The sequence below is a fragment of the Heloderma suspectum genome, chromosome 2 (assembly GCF_057233095.1).
Source record: "Heloderma suspectum isolate Gila_16-S chromosome 2, 16-S_ref, whole genome shotgun sequence".
Lineage (NCBI taxonomy): Eukaryota > Metazoa > Chordata > Lepidosauria > Squamata > Helodermatidae > Heloderma > Heloderma suspectum.
The window spans coordinates 44,609,977-44,631,805 of record NC_139459.1 but is presented as its reverse complement, the minus strand read 5'-3'; the positions used below and the strand labels follow the sequence as shown (position 1 = coordinate 44,631,805).

At 46.8% G+C, this 21,829-nt stretch overlaps 1 protein-coding gene across 2 annotated transcripts; it reads right to left on the bottom strand.

Annotated features, from left to right (window-relative positions):
* Nucleotides 1-220: 220 nt before the first annotated feature.
* Nucleotides 221-20,501, bottom strand: LOC146352151 (uncharacterized). Of its 2 annotated transcripts, XM_084832067.1 has the most exons (4): nucleotides 20,383-20,501; nucleotides 13,524-13,610; nucleotides 12,026-12,235; nucleotides 221-2,227 (listed from the first exon to the last, which is right to left on the bottom strand). In XM_084832067.1, the coding sequence occupies exons 1-4, from the start codon at nucleotides 20,462-20,464 to the stop codon at nucleotides 2,181-2,183; spliced, it is 426 nt and encodes a 141-aa protein (XP_084688193.1). In that variant the 5' UTR covers nucleotides 20,465-20,501; the 3' UTR covers nucleotides 221-2,180. The 2 variants fall into 2 exon arrangements, 1 of the variants encoding a protein (XP_084688193.1); XR_014787342.1 differs by lacking the exons at nucleotides 13,524-13,610; nucleotides 20,383-20,501 and adding an exon at nucleotides 12,330-12,407.
* Nucleotides 20,502-21,829: the final 1,328 nt, after the last annotated feature.

Below are 21,829 nucleotides of genomic sequence, written 5' to 3'. Positions count from 1 at the left end.
TGCCATGGGACAGAACAAGAGACTTAGCACAGCTTAGACTGCAATGGGAAAATGCTCTCTGCACAATGCCTGAATAGAACATCACGTATAACCTAGTTCTTTTCCCAGTGGCACATTCTAGATTCAAACATTTCGAGAACATAGTTTCTTTCACAGTCTTACCGAAGGAATATGATGACGATTGGAAATAATTACCTTGTTTGCACAGCTAACCCAGCTCGGAGGAGTAAGATACATTTATTCAAAATATTTTTATTTCAGAAGATGGACTGATTCTCAGTAAGGTATCTTCCACAGAAAATTGCCTGGATGTTAATTGTTAGGACAACATACTTTTATTTAGAAACAACAGACATATAATGAAAGGTGCCCCATTAGAGTGCATGAGGTCTCAGGTGCAATTTGTGGCATTTCCATTTAAAGGATCTCCTGATATTGCAGAGTTAGAAAGGCTTCTCTCTGTGAGCCTAACCAAACATTATATACAAATAAATGAACAAAACCCAGACAGCCAGGGTTTAAAAAACTGTTTTTTTTTTTTTAAGAGAAACATTGCTTTGGATGAGGACAGTTTGGAGCAGGGAAGCAGTGGGGAGAATTAGGTATTATTTAATGCCTCCTCCCCTGCATGATTCCAAATGCATGGTTACCTTTGCAAATATGTTCTTGGAAGCCAATGGCTACTAGTCCTGATGGCTATGTGCTACCTCCAGTATCAGAGCCAATATTCCCATGTGCCCTAGTTCTTGGGGAATATGGGCAGGAGGGTGCTGTTGCACACGTGTCCTGCTTGTGGGTTCCTGGTTGACAGCTGATTGGCTACTGTGTGAACACAATGCTGGACTAGATAGACCCTTGGTCTGACCCAGCATGGCTCTTCTTATGTTCTTATGTAGAAGTATGAAAAACCTTTAGAGGGAAGTAAAACAAAGGGGTGAACAACCCAAAAACTATACAGTAAGGACTGAGCATGCTCAGTGGTCACAGAATGCATACCGGCTCTTGAGGGATGGGGAAAGAAAACCCAAAGTGTAGGAAATGGACTGTCCTAGCATGGCAGGCTGGCTGGCATCCTGAACAAGAGTGCTCCATGCTGCAAGATCTTGCTGTAGATCTTGCAGCATGTCTAGACCAGGAGTGGGCACTTATGGCCCTCCAGATGTTTTGGCCTACAACTCCCACCAGCCCTAGACAGTACAGCCAATGATAAGGGATCTTGGGAGCTGTAGCCCAAAAAATATGGAGAGGCACAAGTTGCCCACCCTGGTCTAGATTTCGTTATATGCATTTCCATGCTTACATAATACCTCAGGACCCTTTGTCAGTCAGAACAGATGGACTATATGGACCAACAGTCAGATGACATAAAATATTTCACTTATTTCGTGCATTTATATCCCACCTTCCTTCAATCATGGAAATCAAGGCCATATGCCTGGGATTCCCAGACAGTCTCTCATCCAGGCACTGACGAGACTCAGACTTGCCTAGCTTCAGCAAAGGGGCTGACTTCATGTGTCCTCAGTCTATGTCCCGGCTAGACCTCCCATACTGGAGAATGGGAGACAGTGGCTACAAATATAAACAAGCTTATATGTAAGGGCTGCTACCGCCAAAACCAATAGCCACACATGTCGCTTCCCACTCTGTAGCATCATGTTTGTCCTTCAGTAGAAAAAGAGATCAAACATAACATCACAGAGCTGGAAGGGCAGTCAGTCCAGACTTCTCCAACGATTCCAGGGGGATTGCAGAGCATGAAGCACTTGGTTTTGTGTCACTCAACTGAAGCAAAAGTTCAGTCCAAATGAGGTTCGTTTTTATAAGCAAAACGTGCTCAACGTTGGCTGCATCACCCAGTAACTCCTTCTAGGCCCAAGCCAAATCTTGCTTCTTCTTTCCTGTGCTGTTCGACTCTTTCTCCCAGCAAGTGTTGCTTCGACTCTGTTGTATACTGATGCTGGTGTACCCAAAAAGGACACAAGAAGGAACTATCTGGGGATGATCCCTAGTCCATAATTGGCTGGGGACAATATTGAGCCATTGCTAGATAGCATAGCCTGAGACCTACCTATGCTTCCTTCCAAGTGTGCATCCTTGGGAATGAAGATCTTCTGAAGAGGCCCCAGTGAGGAATAGCAGAGGGCTACAAACCTGAGGGCCTTCTTAGTAGTGGCACTTCAGTTATGGGGCCCAAGGAGGTTTGTCTCCTGGCCTTCCCGCTGACCTTTAGAAAGAAATTAAAAGATGGTTTTCTGAAAGAGATCCTTTTTTTAATGAATGCCGCTGTCATTGTCAACTACAAAAAAAACATTTTTCATGATGTTGTTACTATATGTCTTAGCATTCTAAGTTAATTGGTTTGGCTATTGTTTCATTATGTCAAATGTTTATAGCAAACCAATTAGAGAGCCTTGCTATAAAGCAGAGAGAGAGAGAGAGAGAGAGAGAGAGAGAGAGAGAGAATCTACCACGTGCTCTCATAACACTGTGGCACAAATTGAAAGGATATAATTCATGAAGGCTTGACTGCATTTTTTTTTCTAATTCACCTATTTTCTTATCACTATAAAGAGAGACAATTGAAGCTGGCTTCATGGCATCACCTACAGCATCACCTACAGAAGCAGAAGCCCCATTTGTCCAAAAGCATCAATCTTCCCTTACTCTTTTGCACTTTCTCACATTTTCATTCACTTTCAGGCAACAACTAACACTGAGCCTTAATCTTGGTTCATGTGCATGTACTGTGCGCATTTATCAGGCAGCATTCACAGGTACTGGACAGACTTCCAAATGGTGCTGATCTGTCTGAATTCACCTACTGATACCCATTCAGTCTTCACTGTGCGTGCTTTCTCTTGATATTTCTACTCTTCCATCTCTGAACATACATCATTTCAAGTTTGAAAACATAGTCTTTTTTTCCAAGTGTATCCATAGGTACACATGGTGGTATCTTTTCTCTTAGGCTCTTTTCCAAGTTTAGTTTACAGGACAATGTGACTCAAGTTTCTTTAAAACCAAGTAATAGAAAATGGCACAGGCTTGATCATAAAGCAAAAAAGGAGATGCAGGGCATCATTTAAGATTTTAGTGGGAAAGTGAGGCGAATCACTAAGTAGTTATGGGTGACTGACACACACAGCCAGTTCAATTCATAGTTGAGCTCAACAAATCTAGCTATTTTTCTCCGTGGAAAAGCAGAAAATAGCTCTATTTGTTCTGCGCAATATACGGACCAAACTGGATCTGTGCCCCCTACCTTCTGCTGACCTGTTACTCCTAATGTAGCTTGAGCAATGGTATGACTTTGAGAAAACACCCCTACAGGACTCCACAGCCTTCCAGTTGCTCCTAATCACAAGTTGGCAGAAACACCGGGGACAGGGACACTCCATTCACAATGCAATCCTATGCATGTCTATTTAGAAGGAAGCTGAATTTAATTCAATGGACTAACTCCCAGGTTAAGTGTGTATAGAGAGCTGCGGCTATTGGGTGGTATAGAAATTAATTAAATAAATAAATAAATAAATAAATAAATAAAGTATAGGACTGCAGCCTCACTCTCTAAATGGCACTATGGGAAAGAGAGCTGCTGCACCATGCAAAATACTGCATAAGTATGGTATATCCAAGCAAAGGTGAACTGGGGAAGTGTCGTCGTAGCAAACCGTTATTACTATGGATGGAACCAGCTGCCTTGCTGTGAACAAATACAGAAATTATTTCACTTCCCAAGGTAATGCATCTGTGCAAACATCAGTACCAAATGTAATTTGCACTTCTAATAATACAGTAAGAAGGGGTCATGTTACTGATCATATCACAGCAGGTGGGAGTTATGACTGAGACCTGAAGAGCAATAGTTCACAAAACAATTCAGCATCTGGAGAGTAGACATAGCATACCATGGGGGGAGGGCAGAGAGAGAGAGAGAGAGAGAGACTATTTCTTCCCTTAAGAAGGGATACTTCAACAAACTTGAAAGGCTGAATAGTGAAGGTACAGTTTGGAGCTTCTCCAATTTCTCTTTATTTATTTATACATTTTTACCCTACCTTTCAAATAGATATTTTCAATGCAGCTTACAAAATAAAATCATGCAAGCCAAATACAAAACATCAAACAATTTAAGGCAAAAAAAGCGCCTTATATTACACACACAAAGCCACCAGCAGAATCTAAAAGTCATGAGCAAATAAAACATTTCCACTTGGCACTAGAGATGCTAGCAATGTTTTCCTGAGAAAGGCTTGGAAATGAACTTTGGAGGCTCTTAAAAGCCTGCCTCAAATCAGAGGTGAACTTCTAAAGTCACAAAAGTCTTTTGCTGGCTTGGATTAAAACACAAACCAGAGAAGAATTCCCAGCAGCCTCCCTGCTAGACCCTGTTTTGCCAAGAGGCAAAGGTTCTTTTAGGATTCAGAAGCAATAAACACGCACGTGGATAGAAGTCAAGGATTTTATTAGATAGCAGGCAACATGATAAAGAGAAACATGAGATACTGAGCAAGAAAGCTTACTTCCCCATTCTGTTCTTCTTGGGAGCTCCAGGTGAACGACAACAGAGATACCCCAGTCAAACGGCCAGCACACAACAGCTCTGCATCAAAGCTCTCAGTGGGCAAGCCTGTGGTGACTTTTATACTTGAGTTCTCCTGTTGCTACGCACAGGTTTGAAGAGCGCCCTAACTGATCACACCTAGGGTGACAGTCAGATTCTCAGGTCTAGGGATGTACGAAAGCCACTTACCTTTGACGAATTTTGCTTTGCGGTGGGCGGGAGGCGCTCCGTCCCTCCCCCTGAAATTCTGGCTGGGGGGGAGGCGCCCCGTCCCTCCCGCCGCAAATCCCAGCCGGCCGGGAACGCAAATGGCAGCGGCCATAGCCCGCCATTTGCGTACGCGTGGTTTTGTTTTGTTTTTTTCACTCAGCCGTGATAGGCTACGTAAACATTTACGTAGCCTATCACGGTATTTTTTGAAAATCTAGCCATGATAGGCTACGTAAATCTTTATGTAGCCTATCACATTTTTTGGTTTTTTTACTGAAAATGGCGGCGGCAGCCGGTCGGAAGACTGGCCGCCGCCGAGCCGCCACCGAGCCGCCGCCAGAGCCACCGCCGCCAGGGACATTCGCCAAAGGTAAGTCCCGTCCCGTCCCGGGGCGGGCGGGGAGGCAGACCGTTTTGCCACCGATTTCAGGGGGCCGAATGCGCTGGCATTCGGCCTCCCCGAGATTCGTGGAGAAATTCTCTGACATCCCTACATGTTCATACATTCTTGTACTGTCCCAAAGATAAGCTAGTGGACAGTGGCCAACCTAATTGATTCAAGGCTGTACGCTCCCAAGCAGACAACTGATCTTGGAAAGCAAAGCTTCCAGCCTAGATGCTTGAGAGCTCTTCAAGGGGACCAGGTTTTTAAGGTTCTCCAAGAGATTCAGGCATGCAAGGAACAATTGTGGCATGCCACTCTCCTGTCTCCTCGAAATACAGTGGTCTTCAGTGCATTTCCTCTACAGAGCCCCCTGCCCCCCAAACTCTCTCCTCCCTTTTCAGGCCTCACCTGGCCAGGCAGAGGAGGATGGAGCAGCAGTGGCGTGTGCATGGAGAAGACGGAAATGGTTCCCTGCCACCTACTGCTTCCTTGCCATGCCTTTCATCCTGGGGCACTGCCATGTGATACCTGGGACAGCCCAACCATTTGGCAGAGTGAGGTGGCGGCCTTAGTCAGAGCTGTACTTCAGATCATGAAAGTCATCCAATTGATAATCATTTAGGAGCCAAAACAGACATTGCTTTAAATCTGTATCTAGCAGCTATGTCTCCCTGCTCCCGCCCTGCATTTTTCCTCCAGAGTAGGTGCAATGGGCCTGATCTTAAAAGTCCCCCATACTCCCCATGCTAAGGTCCCCAATCTAGATTGGGGGCCCTGCACCTACTCTAGAGTAAAAATAAAAAAAGACTTAGGGTTGCTGGCTGGGGCATGCTGAGAATTGTAGGACTTTTCTCTGCCTAAACATGCATAGGATTGCTCCCTTAGTTGCTAAATACGGATTTAAAATACGGGGTTTTGCTCCTAGTTTATTATTCTATTTGTACCGCCAGTGAAGGGTAAAAATGTCTTTGTGGGATTTTCTGCCTCGGGTGACTTGGCCAGCCTTGGGTACTACACACTTGCCTGGGGGGCGGTGGGGGGCACTATTTGCTGCTCTGCCTCAGGCAGCAAAATACTTTGGGCCAGCCCTGGCAGATATTGCATAAACACATTTGGTGACCCATGGGACATGGTGTTTTCCCAGTTACTACACTGCAATTGCATCATGTCACCTTTGTAATACATATGAGGAAAAATATATTAGGAAAAAATTACCACTTATAGATTCGTGTTTCACTCAGGTTTAAAGGACTCTGATTGAGTCATAATTTCTTTCCAAAAGGTTTCTTTGTTCTCATAAGGTGGGCTATTGCTAAAATTCTAGCCAGGCTCATAGGAAAGTTAGCCAGGATGTCACAAAGCACAATGCAAACAAATGTGCTACAGACCAAACCACGAGAAGCCTCTGGGAATTCCAGCTTCTCATACTTCAAAAGTAACAGAAGTAACTTTTTTTTCTATTTGTGCAGCCTTCACCAACCTGGTGCCTTCCAGATGTATTGGACTACAACTTCCATCATCCCCACTCAACACAGCCATTGGCTTGCTGGCTGGGGTGCTGGGAGTGTAGTCCAACACATCTGGAAGGCACCAGGGTAGGGAAGCCTGTATTAGTGGTGACCTGTTGTTTTTTAATTGCCTCTTTTGGCAGATGCATCCAAGTTCGGGTAGGGCCTTTGTCCTGGTAGAAAAACAGTTTTGCATGGAGCCTGTCCTAAACCACATCTCTCTACGTGCTTCTTGTTCCTACTTCCTTTCTACTTGCTCCCTCTACCTCTCCAAGACAATCACTCACCACTTACAATGTGTTGATTTCCCTCACCCAATTTAGCCATTTATTGATTGATAACATTTATATCCCACCTTTCTTCCTCCTTAAGGCAGCGTACATAATCTTCCTCCTCTCCATTTTATCCTCACAACAACCGTGTGAGGTAGGTTGGGCTGAGAGTCTATGACTGGCCCAAAGTCACCCAGCGAGCTTCCATGGCCGAGTGGGGACCACAACCTGGATCTCCTCATTCCCAGTCCAACACTCTAGCCACTACACCACGCTGGCTCTCTATTTAGCTATTCCTGGTGTGCTGTACGTCCTTTTCCCAGAATACTCTTCTGCCACAAGGGTGCTGACCCTTCTTCTCTGGAAGCAGCAGCATGCCAAGAGCAGGATGAAAAAGGAGAGCCCTGTTGAACAGCTGCTTCATGGCCATCAATCCTATTAAGGTAAATGTTTGTCTGTAAGCTTAGGATAATGTCTACATAGCTAAATGTACCCTGGTGCTATTTGGTCAAGTACAGGTTGCTTTAGGCTGCAATCCTAAGCCCCCCTAGCTGGAGCAAATTCCACCAAAATCATTGGGACGTATTCCCAGAGCATTAGCTTGGTACCAAACCAAAAAAGGACTGTTTGCCAAAACAGGCCATTTTGTAAGCTGACTTCTGTCCTCATGGTGTCCTGTCGTAAAGCAGCTTCTATAGATTAGGCAAGGCACCCATCCTTTGCCATTGGAAATTAGTTCCTGAGCACAAAACATAATGCATACAGCGGCCTTTCATTAGCTGAAATGACTACTGATTGGAATTCACGTGTTCTCTGTGCAGTGGGACATCATTCCCATCAATGTGCTTTTGATCAGCTGAACCGTTCCCCAGGTCCATCTGCCCAGCCATTTTGTTAAGTACAATTGCATTGTTAATAGGGATGGGCTGAAACAGTGTGCTTCAGATTGCAGCAAAATGGAGTGGGCCATTTTGCTTCAGCCCTGATTATAAATGAAAACAATGAGCATGACCTAGCCAAAACGACTCACTCTGAAGTCTCTCTAATTGCAACGGGATGCATTAAGCAAGTGCTTAAACCTCTCCCAACGAAACAAATGTGACTTAGTCCTGGACTGTGCCCATTAAAACTATGTGTGCATGTGTGCGTGCGCGTGTGTGTGCGCACGTGCGTGCATGCATGCGTGCACACGTGCACACACACCCACTTTTGATTGTATGCCCATTATTTCAAATTGTCCAAAATTCAAGTACCTGTATTCAAGAAGTAGGCAGTTACCCAACACTCTAATTGCTTTACCTTTTTAACAGCAAATGTGCAAGGCTCAGTCCTCTCCTGCTGATGGGTACAGCTGAATTAGTGATCATGGTGATGTTCAAAATCATATGTCAAGAGTAATGAAGGGAACAAAAGCAGCATAATGTTTCCAGCCATCTCCTGCATTAAGCTAGACTCAAGATAAATGAATATTTCGCTAGCGGTGAGGCAAGCTATATATATTCAGTCAGGGCCAGAAATATTGGAACAAGGATAACTGTTTTGGCAGTTGGCCTCTGTACACTACCACATTGAAGTTGAAAGGAAACACACCCAGATGGGAGCGAAGTCAGGACTTTCAGCTGCAATTCAAGGGGTGTGACAAAAGTGGGGCACTAACCATTCAGGAAGTACAGCCAGTGGCATACACACACACCCATCGTTGGTGGCTCATAAGTAATGGAACAAACCAACATCATTTCAAACTTAAGGATCACCTTTAATACCTGGATGAAAATCCTTTGCAGTCAATGTAGGGGTGCACGAAACCCACTTACCTGGTCTCGCAGCTTTTCGCGGTGGGGGGGAGGTGCTTCGCTGCTCTCCCCCCGAAGTTCAGTCCGGGGGGGGAGGCTTCCCGCCTCGCCCGGCCGAAATTCAGGCCGGGGAGGAGGCGCCTCGCCTCGCCCGGCCGCGAAATTAAACGTTAAAAAAAAAAAACGCCCCCATGATAGGCTACGTGATGATTAACGTAGCCTATCACGGCTAGATCTGCAAAGTCAGCCGTGATAGGCTACGTAAATCGTCACGTAGCCTATCACGGGTGACTTTAAAAAAAAAAAAAGCGCATACGCAAATGGTGGCCCCCATAGGGAGCCGCCATTCGCGTTCCTTATTTGGTCCCTGTAGTCTATGTAAATCTTTACGTAGACTACAGCGACCAAATAAGGAACGGGAATGGCGGCTCCCTATGGGGGCCGCCATTATCCGTACGCGCTTTTTTTTTTTTTTTAAAGTCACCCGTGATAGGCTACGTGACGATTTATGTAGCCTATCACGGCTGACTTTGCAAATCTAGCCGTGATAGGCTACGTTAATCGTCACGTAGCCTATCACGGGGGCGTTTTTTTTTTTTTAGTTTTATTGGAATGGCGGTGGCGGCAGCCGGTCGAAAGATGGGCTGCCGCCCCTGCCCCTGACAAAGACCCGACGAACCGCCGCCAGGACCCGCCGCCTGGAGGGACATTCAGGAAAGGTAAGTCCCGTCCTGGGGGGGTGCGGGGGCGGGGGGGTGCAGAGAATTTCTCCCCGAAACTTGTTCGGGGGGCCGAACACGTTGGCGCTCGGCCCCCCGAAGTTTCGGGGAGAAATTCTCTGCCAACCCTAAGTCAATGACTGCCTGAAGTCTGGAACCCATGGACATGACCAAATGCGGTGTTTCCTCCCTCGAGATGCTTTGCCCGGCCTTGACTGCAGGTGCCTTCAGCTGCTGCTTGTTTGTTGGTCTTTCTGCCTTCAGTCTTGTCTTCAGTAGGTGAAAAGCATGCTCTATTGGGTTGAGATCAGGTGACTGTCTTGGCCATTGAAGAACATCCCACTTCTTTGCCTTGAGAAACTCTTGGGTAGCTTTTGCTGTATGTTTTGGGTCATTATCCATCTGCAATATGAAGCGGTGTCCTATCAGTTTGGCAGCATTCGGCTGAATCTGAGCAGAAAGTATAGTCCTATACACTTCAGAATTCATCCTGCTATGTTTATCAGTAGTCAGGTCATCAATAAACACCAGTGACCCAGTTCCATCTGCAGCCATACATGCCCATGCCGTAACACTGCCTGCACCATGTTTGACAGATGATGTGGTATGCTTTGGATCATGAGCTGTTCCTTTCCTTCTCCATACTTTTCTCTTCCCATCATTCTGCTACAAGTTAATCTTGGTTTCATCAGTTCAAACAATCTTATTCCAGAACTGGGCAGGCTTTTTTAGGTGTTTGCTGGCAAAGGTCTTTCAGTTCTTGAGCATTACCAGTGGTTTGCACCTTGTTGTGAAGCCCCTGTATTTACATTCATAAAGCCGTCTCTTGACTGTAGATGTTGACAATGATATGCCTACCTCCACAAAAGCGTTCTTGACCTGGCTAGATGTTGTGAAAGGGTTCCTCTTCACCATGAGCAGAATTCTGCAGTCATCCCCTTTAGTTGTCTTCCGTGGTCTTCCAGGCCTTTTGCTGTTGCTGAGCTTGCCAGTTAATTCCTTCTTTTTCCGGATGTTCCAAACTGTTGTATTGGCCACTCCCACTGTTTTTGCTATCTCTCTGATGGGTTTATGTTGTTTCCTCACCCTAATGATGGCCTCCTTCACTCACATGGACACCTCTTTGGACCTCATGTTGGGAGTTCCAGTGAACAGCTACCAAATGCAAATGTAACACTCAGAACCACCTCCAGGCCTTTTCTCTGCTTGATTGGTTATGGGGCACCCAGGAAACAGGCCACATCTGGCCATGCAGCTGCTTGTCAGCCATTAGTTCCATTACTTATGAGCCACCAACGATGGGGGGGGGGTGTAGGCCACCGGCTGTCCTTCCTGAATGGTTAGTGCCCCACTTTTGTCACACCCCTTGAATTACAGCTGAAAGTTCTGACTTTGCTCCCATCTGGGTGGGTTTCCTTTAGGGATGGATGAAAGGGACTTACCTTGTCCCGCAGCTTGCTTCGCGGTGGGGGGGAGGCGCTTCGGTTCTCCCCCCGAAGTTCAGGCGAGGGGGGGAAGTGCCCCGCCTCCCCCGGCCAAAATTCAGGCCGGGGGAGGAGGCGCCCCATCCCTCGCCGGCAAAATTCAGGCCGGGGAGGAGCGCCCTGTCTCCCTGGCCGTGAAAAAAAAAGTAAAACACACACACACATACCCGTGATAGGCTACGTAACGATTTGCGTAGCCTATCACGGCTAGATTTCCAAAGTCAGCCGTGATAGGCTACGTAAATCATCACGTAGCCTATCACGGGTGACTTTGGGGGGAAAAAAAGCGCGTACGCAAATGGCGGCGTCCCACGGGCGCTGCCATTTGCGTTCCTTATTTTGGCACGTCTAGTCTACGTAAAGATTTACGTAGACTACGGCGAAAATAAGGGCAACGCAAATAGCGTTCCCTTATTTTCACCATAGTCTACGTAAATCTTTACGTAGACTACCCCTGTCCAAATAAGGAACGCAAATGGCGGTGCCCTTGGGGCGCCGCCATTTGCATACGCGCTTTTTTTTTCCCAAAGTCACCCGTGATAGGCTACGTGACGATTTACGTAGCCTATCATGGCTGACTTTGGAAATCTAGCCGTGATAGGCTACGTAAATCGTCACGTAGCCTATCACGGGTGTGTGTTTGTTTGTTTTTACTGTACTTTTTTATTTTGTAATGGCGGTGGCGGCAGCCGGTCAGGAGACCGGCCGCCACCCCTGCCCCCACCGAAACGCCGCCGAAACGCCACCGGGACCCACTGAGAGGGACATTCGCCGAAGGTAAGACCCATCCCGGGGGGGGCGGGGGGCCGGCAGAGAATTTCCCCAACACTTTCGGGGGGCCGAATGCGTCGGCACTCGGCCTCCCAAAGATTCGTGGAGAAATTCTCCGCCATTCCTAGTTTCCTTTCAACTTCAATGTGGTGGTGTACAGAGGCCAACTGCCAAAACAGTTATCCTTGTTCCAATATTTCTGGCCCTGACTGTATATAATGCCAGGTTGGCCTTAAACAAAACACTACATATGCTTCTTCACGGAAGCTTGCAATTGTAACTCAGTACTGAGAAATGATCCTGAACCACTTACCAGGAGTTCTGAGACCCTGGTGCCCCTGTAGTCCCGGTGGAGGCGGTGCAGCGGAGGCTGGCAGCTCCGATGTCAGCTGTTTGGTAAATCCTTCAGAGTTCTGACTGATTCTGACTGAATCCCAGAGCAGATTCGCTGCCCTACTGACATCGGCTCCAGCAGCCTCCACAGAAGCAGTGCAATTCCTCGTGAGCATTGCAGAATTGCAGCCTAGATGAAAATATTGAAAGAGGTTTTAAAGCATATGTTGGAATTTACTGAACAACTGCAGACAGAACCTAAGTAACAGGTAATATCTCTTAACTAGACATGCTAATCCTTCTTTCAAAAAACCCAGACAAGCTTGCTGCACATTCACGGCAAGTCCTTCAGCTTAGTCATTGGCAATCTTCTTAGAGAGAGCCGCTGAGACACCCCAGCTGCGTCATGACCTAGAGAGATTCCAGGTAATGAATAAGAAGTAAGCTCTTCCTGGAGTCACACAGAGAGATTATTCAGACGCAAACTGTTTCATTTCCAGAGGGGGTAAAACAGAACAACCCAGTTGAAGCAAACATGATTTGCTGGCATTTTCAGTATAAAATAAAGGTTTCTTTTCCCCCTTTTATCAGTGTCATTTGGAAAGATGTTGGTGAGCAAGCTTGGATAGCTCCGTTAGAGTTCTGACTGGTTCCAACTGAAACCTGGAGTGGATTCACCAGCTCACCGACATCGGAGCCCCCAGCCTCCACTGGAGTGGACAACCCTTCAAATAGAGGATGCCTTCAAACAGTGACTCTCCTCTGTAAAGTGGGACACATGTCCACCTTACCTTGTACAACTGGACAGCCCTTTAAATAGAGGAAGTCTTTAAACAGATAACTGTAGAGTAGGACACAGGGCCACTCTAGAGTCTAGCATGATCCAAAAACAAAGGAAGGATGATACTCCTTACATATGCAAATCAATGCAGATTTAATCCAATAACTGACTGGTTGGGCAGAATCCAACGGTGACCAGCAGCGGCGGCCGGCCCTGCCAGTTCTGTTGTGTAAGTGGCACCCACTGGCTGAGCAATGGAGATTTAGAAATCATTCCAGAAATGCTCAGTTCTGGGATGGGACCGGTTGGTGGAGCTCTCATAAGGGACTCGCCCCTGGAAGGGCTCGGTCTCTGTTTCACAAGTGGTGCCCATTGCTTGCACAGCGGAATTGGCAGAGCTCACCATTCATAGAACGGAAACGGTGGTGGCCCTGCTTGCAGATGGGCAGCAGTGGATACTCCCTGGAGTTCTTTGACTGCAAGACAGCCCTACCTACTGTATAGAAAATACGAGATTACAACTCTGCTTGTACAGCTGAACTGTACTGGGCAAATGCACTTTGGCGAGTTGAAGAGAGTAGGGATGTACGAAAGTTCCGCCACAGATCTCGGGGAGGCCGAATGCCAGTGCAAACCCGAAATCGGTGGCGGAATGGCCTGCCACCCCCCCCCCGCCACCCCCCGGGATGAGACTTACCTTGGGCGGATCTTCCTCGCGGCGGCAGCTCCGGCAGCAGCTCCGGCAGCGGGGGGGCGGCAGCAGCGGTGGCGGCCAATCTTCCGTCTGGCCGTCGCCACCACCATTTCCAGTTAAAAAAAACAAAACAAAACATGATAGGCTATGTAAATGTTTATGTAGCCTATCACGGATGACTTAAAAAAAAAAACACGCGCATACGCAAATGGTGGCGGCCACGGCCGCCGCCATTTGCATATACGCTTTTTTTGTTTTGTTTTTTTAAGTCAGCCGTGACTTACGTAGCCTATCACGGCTGACTGCAGGGACGCAAACGGTGGCAGCTACGGCCGCCGCCATTTGCATCGCTGCTAGCCAGCGGCCGGATGTCCGGCTGCTGGCGGAGCCGGCCAGCGGCTCTGCAGAATCGCTGCAGAGCACAGCCGGCCGGCCAGGATTCCGGGGGGGGAGGAATGGAGTGCCTCCCCCCCGGCGAGGATTCCGGGGGGAGGGACGGAACGCCTCCCCCCCAACCATAAACATAATTCGCGAAAGGTAAGTACCTTTCGAACATCCCTAGAAGAGAGATCAGTGCAGCAGACTGATGGCATACAAAGCCACACATAGAGTTACTCTTCCAGGGGCAGGTTAGGAATGGTAGATTTTTAGGCTCCCATGCTTCATCATTAAAACTTCTTCTGTTACCAACATGCAAACATCCAGCTACATTCCAATCTGGAATACAAATGAGCTCCTCTCAAAAGTGTAGGTGAATCTTGCGTCTTGCCTGATCCTTTTATTTTATTTTTTTGCAGCCATTTTTGAAAGGAAAGTGTTTGCAGCTGTTTATTTTGTGCTGTGCTTGCCAAGTCTTTGAAACGTGATGCAAATAAAACATTTAAGACCTGCTGCTTAGCAAGAACAATGACTGGACCTTTTGACAGAGGAGGTGTTTTCTTTTCTTCTGTTTTTGAAGTGAGCCCACAGAGAAGGCATGAAATACTTCCCCCCCAAAAAAAACCCAAGGGGGGGGAATACCCAACACTACAACAAAACATTCATCTACTAATGTCTGCATATCTACAAAGTCTGTATTCAGTCATACCTATATGCTAGATAGCTTCATCTTTAGTTGTTCACTAAGAAAAATGATTTAAAGGCATGCTGGTTGCTTGTCATCTCAATAGGAATTGAGATGACCCCTTCAGGAATCTTGATGTATATTTATAGCAGTTTGAACTAAACCTCATATCTGTGACAATCCAGGCCCTACCCAGGTGCTCTGCCAAGTGCATGACAGTATCAGTTGTATATTTTTATTCATTCATTCATTTATTTATTTATTTCTATACCACCCAATAGCCGAAGCTCTCTGGGCGGTTCACAAAAATTAAAACCAAACAACACACAATAAAACAATTTAAAATATATAGAACATTAAAACCACAATATAACAATACAACCACAATAAAACCTAGCAGCAGTACAGGAGTTTAAAATACAGATTTAAAACAGCAAAGATAAAAATTTAGAAAGCTAAAATGCTAAAATGCCTGGGAAAATAAAAAGGTCTTCACCTGGCGCCGAAAGGAGTACAATGTAGGCGCCAGGCGAACCTCACTAGGGAGCTCATTCCAGAGCCAGGGAGCCACAACAGAAAAAGCCCTCCTCCTAGTAGCCACCCGCCTCACTTCCTTTGGCAGGGGCTCACGGAGAAGGGCCGCTGATGATGATCTTAAGGTCTGGGCAGGCACATATGGGAGGAGGCGATCCTTCAGGTAACCTGGCCCCAAGCCGTTAAGGGTTTTAAATGTTAACACCAGCACTTTGAATTTTGGACCAGCTGAAGTTTCCGGACCGTTTTCAAAGGCAGCCCCACGTATAACGCATTGCAGTAATCCAGACAAGAAGTTATCAGAGCATGGATAACTGTAGCTAGGCTATCTCTGTCCAGATAAGGGTGTAGTTGGTATACCAGCCTAAGCTGATAAAAAGTGCTCCGTGCCACTGAGTTCACCTGTGCCTCAAGTGACAGTTCTGGATCCAAGTTTCTATGTATAGAGGGTGGTGCGTTCATTGGATCAGAAAGGTTCAACTTGTGAGGTTCAGGATATGATCATGAAGTGAAAGATCATGGAATCCAGAAACGATTTTTGAAGCTAGTTGGAGGGACTCATATGTTAGGCTATACTGAATGTCAGTACAGTCAAGGAAAAAGTGAATCTTCTTTTGGAATTCTGGTGGCAAAGTATGTCCCAGGGACTTTAGGCTAATACCCTCAAGGGGGCAAGCTTCATATTATCTTGACTCAATGAACTTCCATCTCTTTTAAACATCCATGCGTGAAGCAGTTCTTCAGAGAGGCATGTTTTTCAATCGCCTTCCCCATTATCCACAGATTCCTTTGTTGGAATCACCAATTGGTCTTACTAAGATGCCATTTCAACTAGGGTTGGGAATTTCACGGATCTGCCCCCCTCCCCTTGCAAAAAACCCAGTCAAATATGGTCAAGTATTCTTAAAACCAGGGGCGTTGCTAGGTTCTTAAAAGATCCTGGGCACAGGCACATAACACACATTTGCATCCGAGTCTAAGCGCATCTCTAATATATATGTGTGAGTGTGTGGTGTGTGCATGTGGTGTGTGCTTTCATGTGTGTATAGATTACATACATACATAAGAAGTGTGCACTGACCCCCCACCCCACCTCAACTCAGACCCCAATTCAGCATTTTGGAAAACATCCCGCTTCTGCTCTCGGGCCAATTTGTGGTTGGACCATTTCAGCTCAGCACCAAACCTGAGTCAAGGTTTGGAAAAATGAGTCTTTATCCTTCCTGTTGACTACCATGGGAATTTTTTTTTTAAAAAAAACTATAACTTTTTCTCTTGATCAGAACTGGATGATCATTTCAGGCATAGCAGCCCCTAGAAGGGGATTATACCTGCCCAATGTCAGAAAAATAGGTGCAGGGTTTATATTTTGATTTTCTTTTAAAGGGAACTGCCAATAACATTTTTATTACTTTGAAGAATTGGATAAACATTTCAGGATTCATTGCCCCATCAGAGGAGGTCATGTCTCCAAATTTCAGAATGCTAGCCACAAGGGGTTTTGTGCAAGGATGGCCTTTTTGAGGTCTCCAAAAGAGGACATACTTCTCTCCTTATTTTCCTTGGGGACCATTGTTCTGAAAATTACAGACAGCCTAGAGGTGTCCCTAAGTAAGAAACCAGCAAAGTTTCAGAAGGATAGGTGCAGCACTTCATGTGGAAGGGGAGTTCTCCAATTTGGGGGAGGGAGTGATTTGCTTTCCCTTCACCCCTTCCTCAATAGTTTTTTGTGTAATATGTATGAAAATGCACAGGTCATTAGAAGTGTCTCCCAGGCAAGAAACCTGGGAGAAAAAAAAAAAAGCGTACGCGCTTTTTTTTTTTTTTTAAGTCAGCAGTGATAGGCTACGTAAACATTTACGTAGCCTATCACAGCTGACTGCAGGGACGCAAACGGCAGTGGCTATGGCCGCCGCCATTTGCGTCCCGGCAGGAGAGTTGGTTTCGCAGCCAGAGGGACGGGGCACCTCCCCCCGGCCAGAATTTTGGGGGGGAGGGACAGGGCGCCTTCCCCCCAGCCAGAATTTTTTTGGGGAAGGGACGGGGCGCCTCCCCCCGGCCAGAATTTCGGGGGGAGGAACGGAGCGCCTTCCCCCCACCGCGAAGCAAGCTTCGGGATCAGGTAAGGGACTTTCGTCCATCCCAACCTTGGTCTGATGCAGCATGGCTCTTCTTATGTTCTTAAATATAGAGTGCCTTTGAGCATATGCAGAATGCTTTCCTTTCACCACTGAGTACTTAAATTCTCCCCCTACCAATTCTATTCCCCTCTATGCAACCATCCCTCCTCATCCTACTATCCTCTAGCAACTCTTCATAAAAGCAACTCTTCATAAAAACATTGGAGGCGTCCAGTCATCCAGTGGAGGGCAGGAAGAACAGCAAAAGTCATCTTCACATCCTCGTCCTCCCGCCCTGCAGATAGCATTAGATGGGCTTTTTAGCCTGTCTAGTGAAGGCGCTTTGGAGGTGGAAGGAAAGATGCTGGAAGGGACTCAGAATAACTTGTATCCTGGCCTCGCAGGTCTCCTCCCCTCCCCACCCACTCGAATGCTGCCTTTTCCCCCTCTCTGAGGCTGCGTTTCCCACCTTGGAGAGGCAGCCTGTGCAGTTCTATCAGCACCAGCTGCAAGGAGGTGAGGGAGGGGGTCAGGTGTCCGACTCCCCCTCCTGAGGTGGGGGATCTCCAACCTCAGAAGGATTTTATGAGCAGTCCTGTAGTCCCAGGGACTCTCTCCCAGGGACCATAGCATTGCTCTCATTCTGGTTTAAATGCCTGAATGATTTAAATCCATGAAACTCTAGGAGATTCTAGGATAGCCATTTGCTGGCTTTAAATGACGTTGCCAAGTATATAAAAGGAGCTCTGCTGCTCTCCATGGCTCAGTAGGTGGGGGCAGAAGATTATTTTTATGTATGTAGGTATGCAGGGCAGAGGGAGCTTAGGTGAAGTTGAGCAGGGGGTTGGACTCGATGGCCTTGTAGGCCCCTTCCAACCCTACTATTCTATGATTCTATTCTATGAAGTCCAGACTCAGTGGAGATGCTGGGAGAATTACCCAGTGACCTCTATGGTCCAAGGGAGGGGTGGGCAACTTGTGGTCCTCCAGATGTTATTGGACTGCAATTCCCATCATCCCTAACCATTGGCTATGTTGGCTATGGCTGATGTGAGTTCCAGTCCAACAACATCTGGAAGGCCACAACTTGCCCACCCCTGGCCTAGGGCCTTGGAGGGAACCCCTGGAACATCACAGCAAGGCGGACCTGTCGATTAAATAATTCTCAAAGAAACAGCCCTTTCCACAACCGAAGCCTGCCTTAATCCGAGAACAACTGTTCCTGATGGTTGCTGAACAAGTGAACAGCTGTTCTGCAGTTGGCAAAAGCCAAGGGAAGATCTGCCACCTGATAAAATATACCAGCCATCAGCATGCACAGAAAATTAACTGACTGAATAATCTTGATGTCAGTATAAAATCTATTTCATTCCAAAGCCACCCACTAATCTCTTCTGATTGATCTAGGGGCTATTATGGCAGTGCACTCAGTCTTTTAATTTTTTTAAGTGCCTTTCTATTGCACATGCTTTTTATGCTGTTCTGATTTTTTTTTCCCTCCCACAGTCCTTTGCCATTTAATTATGACTACCATCAGGGTTTAAATACCTTTTGCATTGTATGATTCACACACGTTGATGAATGATGATGAAAATATTACTGCTTTTTGCATTGTCTTGCTTACACGGTATCAGTGCAGTCAACAAAGGTTAGGCTATGGAGCTACGTTTTGGGCTCTACATTTCAAGAAGGAAACTGACGCAACAAAAAGATACAGAAGAACGCTTATATGCATGATAGAAATACTTTTCAAACAACATGTTGAGCGGAGGGGGACACACATTCAATACACATCATGAATAAACTGTACTTGCATAGGGCTCCTTTGAACAGTTCTGTACGTTGCTTTCTGTAGTATACCTGATCACACGTACAGCTTGCATATATATAGGGTCAGCTCAAAAAACTCTATTGAATGCACACTGTGTGAAGTGAAGGCAGTGGCAGGGGGGTCTGATAGCAGGGGAGCTGGTGAAGGAAGGGGACATGGGGACAGGGGGGTCTGGGAAAGCAACTAACCCAGGGCCCTGGCTGACTTCGAGGATGCCCCAGAAACTAGCTACTACCAGCCCGATGGCCAGCCTTCCTCATTAGGTGGAGCAGCCACATTTCTAGCGGGGCATTGGGGGGGCGCAGAGTGTCAGCCAACACCCCCCCACACACACACACACACACACTCACTAGTGGAGGGGATGTGAGGCCAGGCCAGGGGAAGGGAAAGGCAGTAACCATCTCCCTCACTCCTCTTCCATGCAAAGGGTGTGTTAAGTTACATAATGGGCTATGTAAAGGCCAAGTTAGCAGGAAATTTAGTACGAACATCAGGAGTTAAATGACTGGCATATTTTTAGTGTCATGAGAAAAAAAGGACATTAAGGATACAGTGAACAAGGGGATACCAAAAGGTGTAAAACAAACAAAACAGTTTATGCTATAACTAAGAAGTTAAAAACTAGTGTGGGGCTTGTTTGCTCAAAAATTCAGTTTTAATCTTCTATCATGACAACACCAATACAAAAACCAGGCACAGGCTGAATCTACACATAGCGGCTTTACCGTTATCACACTGCAGTGATAACTACTGGTGCCCATTTGTGTCATGTGCAGCAATACTACTTATCATTGCAGTACGGTAACGGAAAAAACTGCTGCGTATAGATTCAGCTACAGAAACAGATTAAGAGCACATTACAAGGCAACCAAGGTCAAGCATTTAGTACTCAAGAAAAAGAAGAAAAAATTGCCACTACGAGTGTGAGTATAGTGGATACTTTAAAAGACTAAAGGGTAACAGAGGGTAGTTTTTTTTTCAGATCACTTTAAGTTACCTCTTTATTTCACCCTTTAGCAATAAGCAAACAGTCCTACTACTCATCATAATAACTGCAGAATAAACAAACCCTTACTTCTTACTGCAGGCAAGCAGATGTGCTTCTTTATAGGGCTGTGCAGGGCCCCCTGATCCAACTCGGAAGCCACTTTGTGGTTTCAGAAACGGGCCCGATTTGGCTTGGGCTGTTTCGTGGAGCCCTCCACCCAACTCGGCCCTGAAACCAAAGCAGGATTCGGATGGCCAAATCCTGCTTCAGGGGGCCCTTGACGCCCCTGTGCAAACCCCCAGCTCCTTACCTTGCTGCATCCTTACCTTGCTCCTCCTCCATCGCCACCTCCTCCATTGCTGCCACCTTCTCCTCCACTGCTGCCACCTCCGCAGCCTCCACCACCATGCCACCGCCATCGCCGCCGTCATCGGCGCCGCCAACTCCTGAGGCCCAGACGCACCGGCTCTTACTGCAAGGAGTCGCCATTTTTAAAGTGGCAATTTCCTGAAACTTTTAAAACTGGCGACTCCCTGCAATAAGAGCTGGTGCGCATCAAGGCCTCAGAAGCTGGTGGCTGCGATGGCGATGAAGGTGGCAGAGGCAGAAGCAATGGAGGTGGAGGCGGAGGCGGCAGTGGCAGCAGCAGCGATGGTGATAGGTGGCTCTCAGGTAAGGAAGGGAAGTGGCTTGAAGTGACACAAAGCAGCCCACTTTGACTCGGGCTTCGGGCTTTGGGCCTCAGGCCGAAGCAGTGCACAGCCCTACTTCTTTATTGCTGGCTGAGTAGAGAACACAACTGAAACTGAAATTGAAACACAGAGCAAAGGAAATTCCAAGTGGTGGAGTCTAACTCTAGCCCAGAATACAATGTTCTAATATTTAACTCTTTAAAGGTCATGTTAATATACATACTGGGTTTTTTCAGGATCACTAGAGTAATTATAGGCTGACTGTGAGCATGAAAAATCCACCCTCACTCAGGGGAAAGTCTTCCAGATGAGGCTTTTGTTGTGCAGTCACCCTGCTGTATTCACTTAGTTTTTCAGAGGGTCTTATACTTACATTGCTCCTATTCTTAAAACAAGCTGTCACTCTTTAAATGGAGGCTGTCATTTCCTGTCCTCTCATAAATCTAAAAGGCAATCCCCCCGCCCCAAAATCCTGGGCTGGTGGTAACCACAGCTTGGGGGGGAGGGGGGTGCACCCATTTGCCCCACCCTGGCTACAGGGCTGTTTAGTACCGAATATGGCAACTAGGTTAGTAATCCGGACTGGGTGTGTGGAACACACGTCACCAGTCTAGGCTCCCAGTCTATTTCTAGGCACACAATTCATGGTGCTGGTTTTAAGTTTTAATTTCCAAAACCCTACATGGCTTAAGACTAGCATGCCTCTTTCCCCATGAACCTGCCAGGGTATTAAGATCCTCCGCTCTGCATTTAAGCTAGATGGGTGTTTTTGCCTATCTAGCAGAGGTTTCGGAGAGGGGGAAGGAAGAAGGCTGGGGCCACCATAGGATTTTTCATACGGCTGCCACCCCAGTCTCCTCCCCTCTTGCCCCAGAGAATGCCCCCTTTTCCCTGTTTCCGCACTCCATTTTCTGAGCAAGGAGGGTGGGAGGGGTGGCTGGCGCACTTCTCTCTGCTCCAGCTACGATGGGGACGGGGAGGGGAGTGCAGTTTCCTGTTCCAGCCTTGGAGCCAGGACACTGAACAATCCTATGTCCCCCAGATGCTGTGTAGGGGATATACAATTACTCCCCTATTTGTT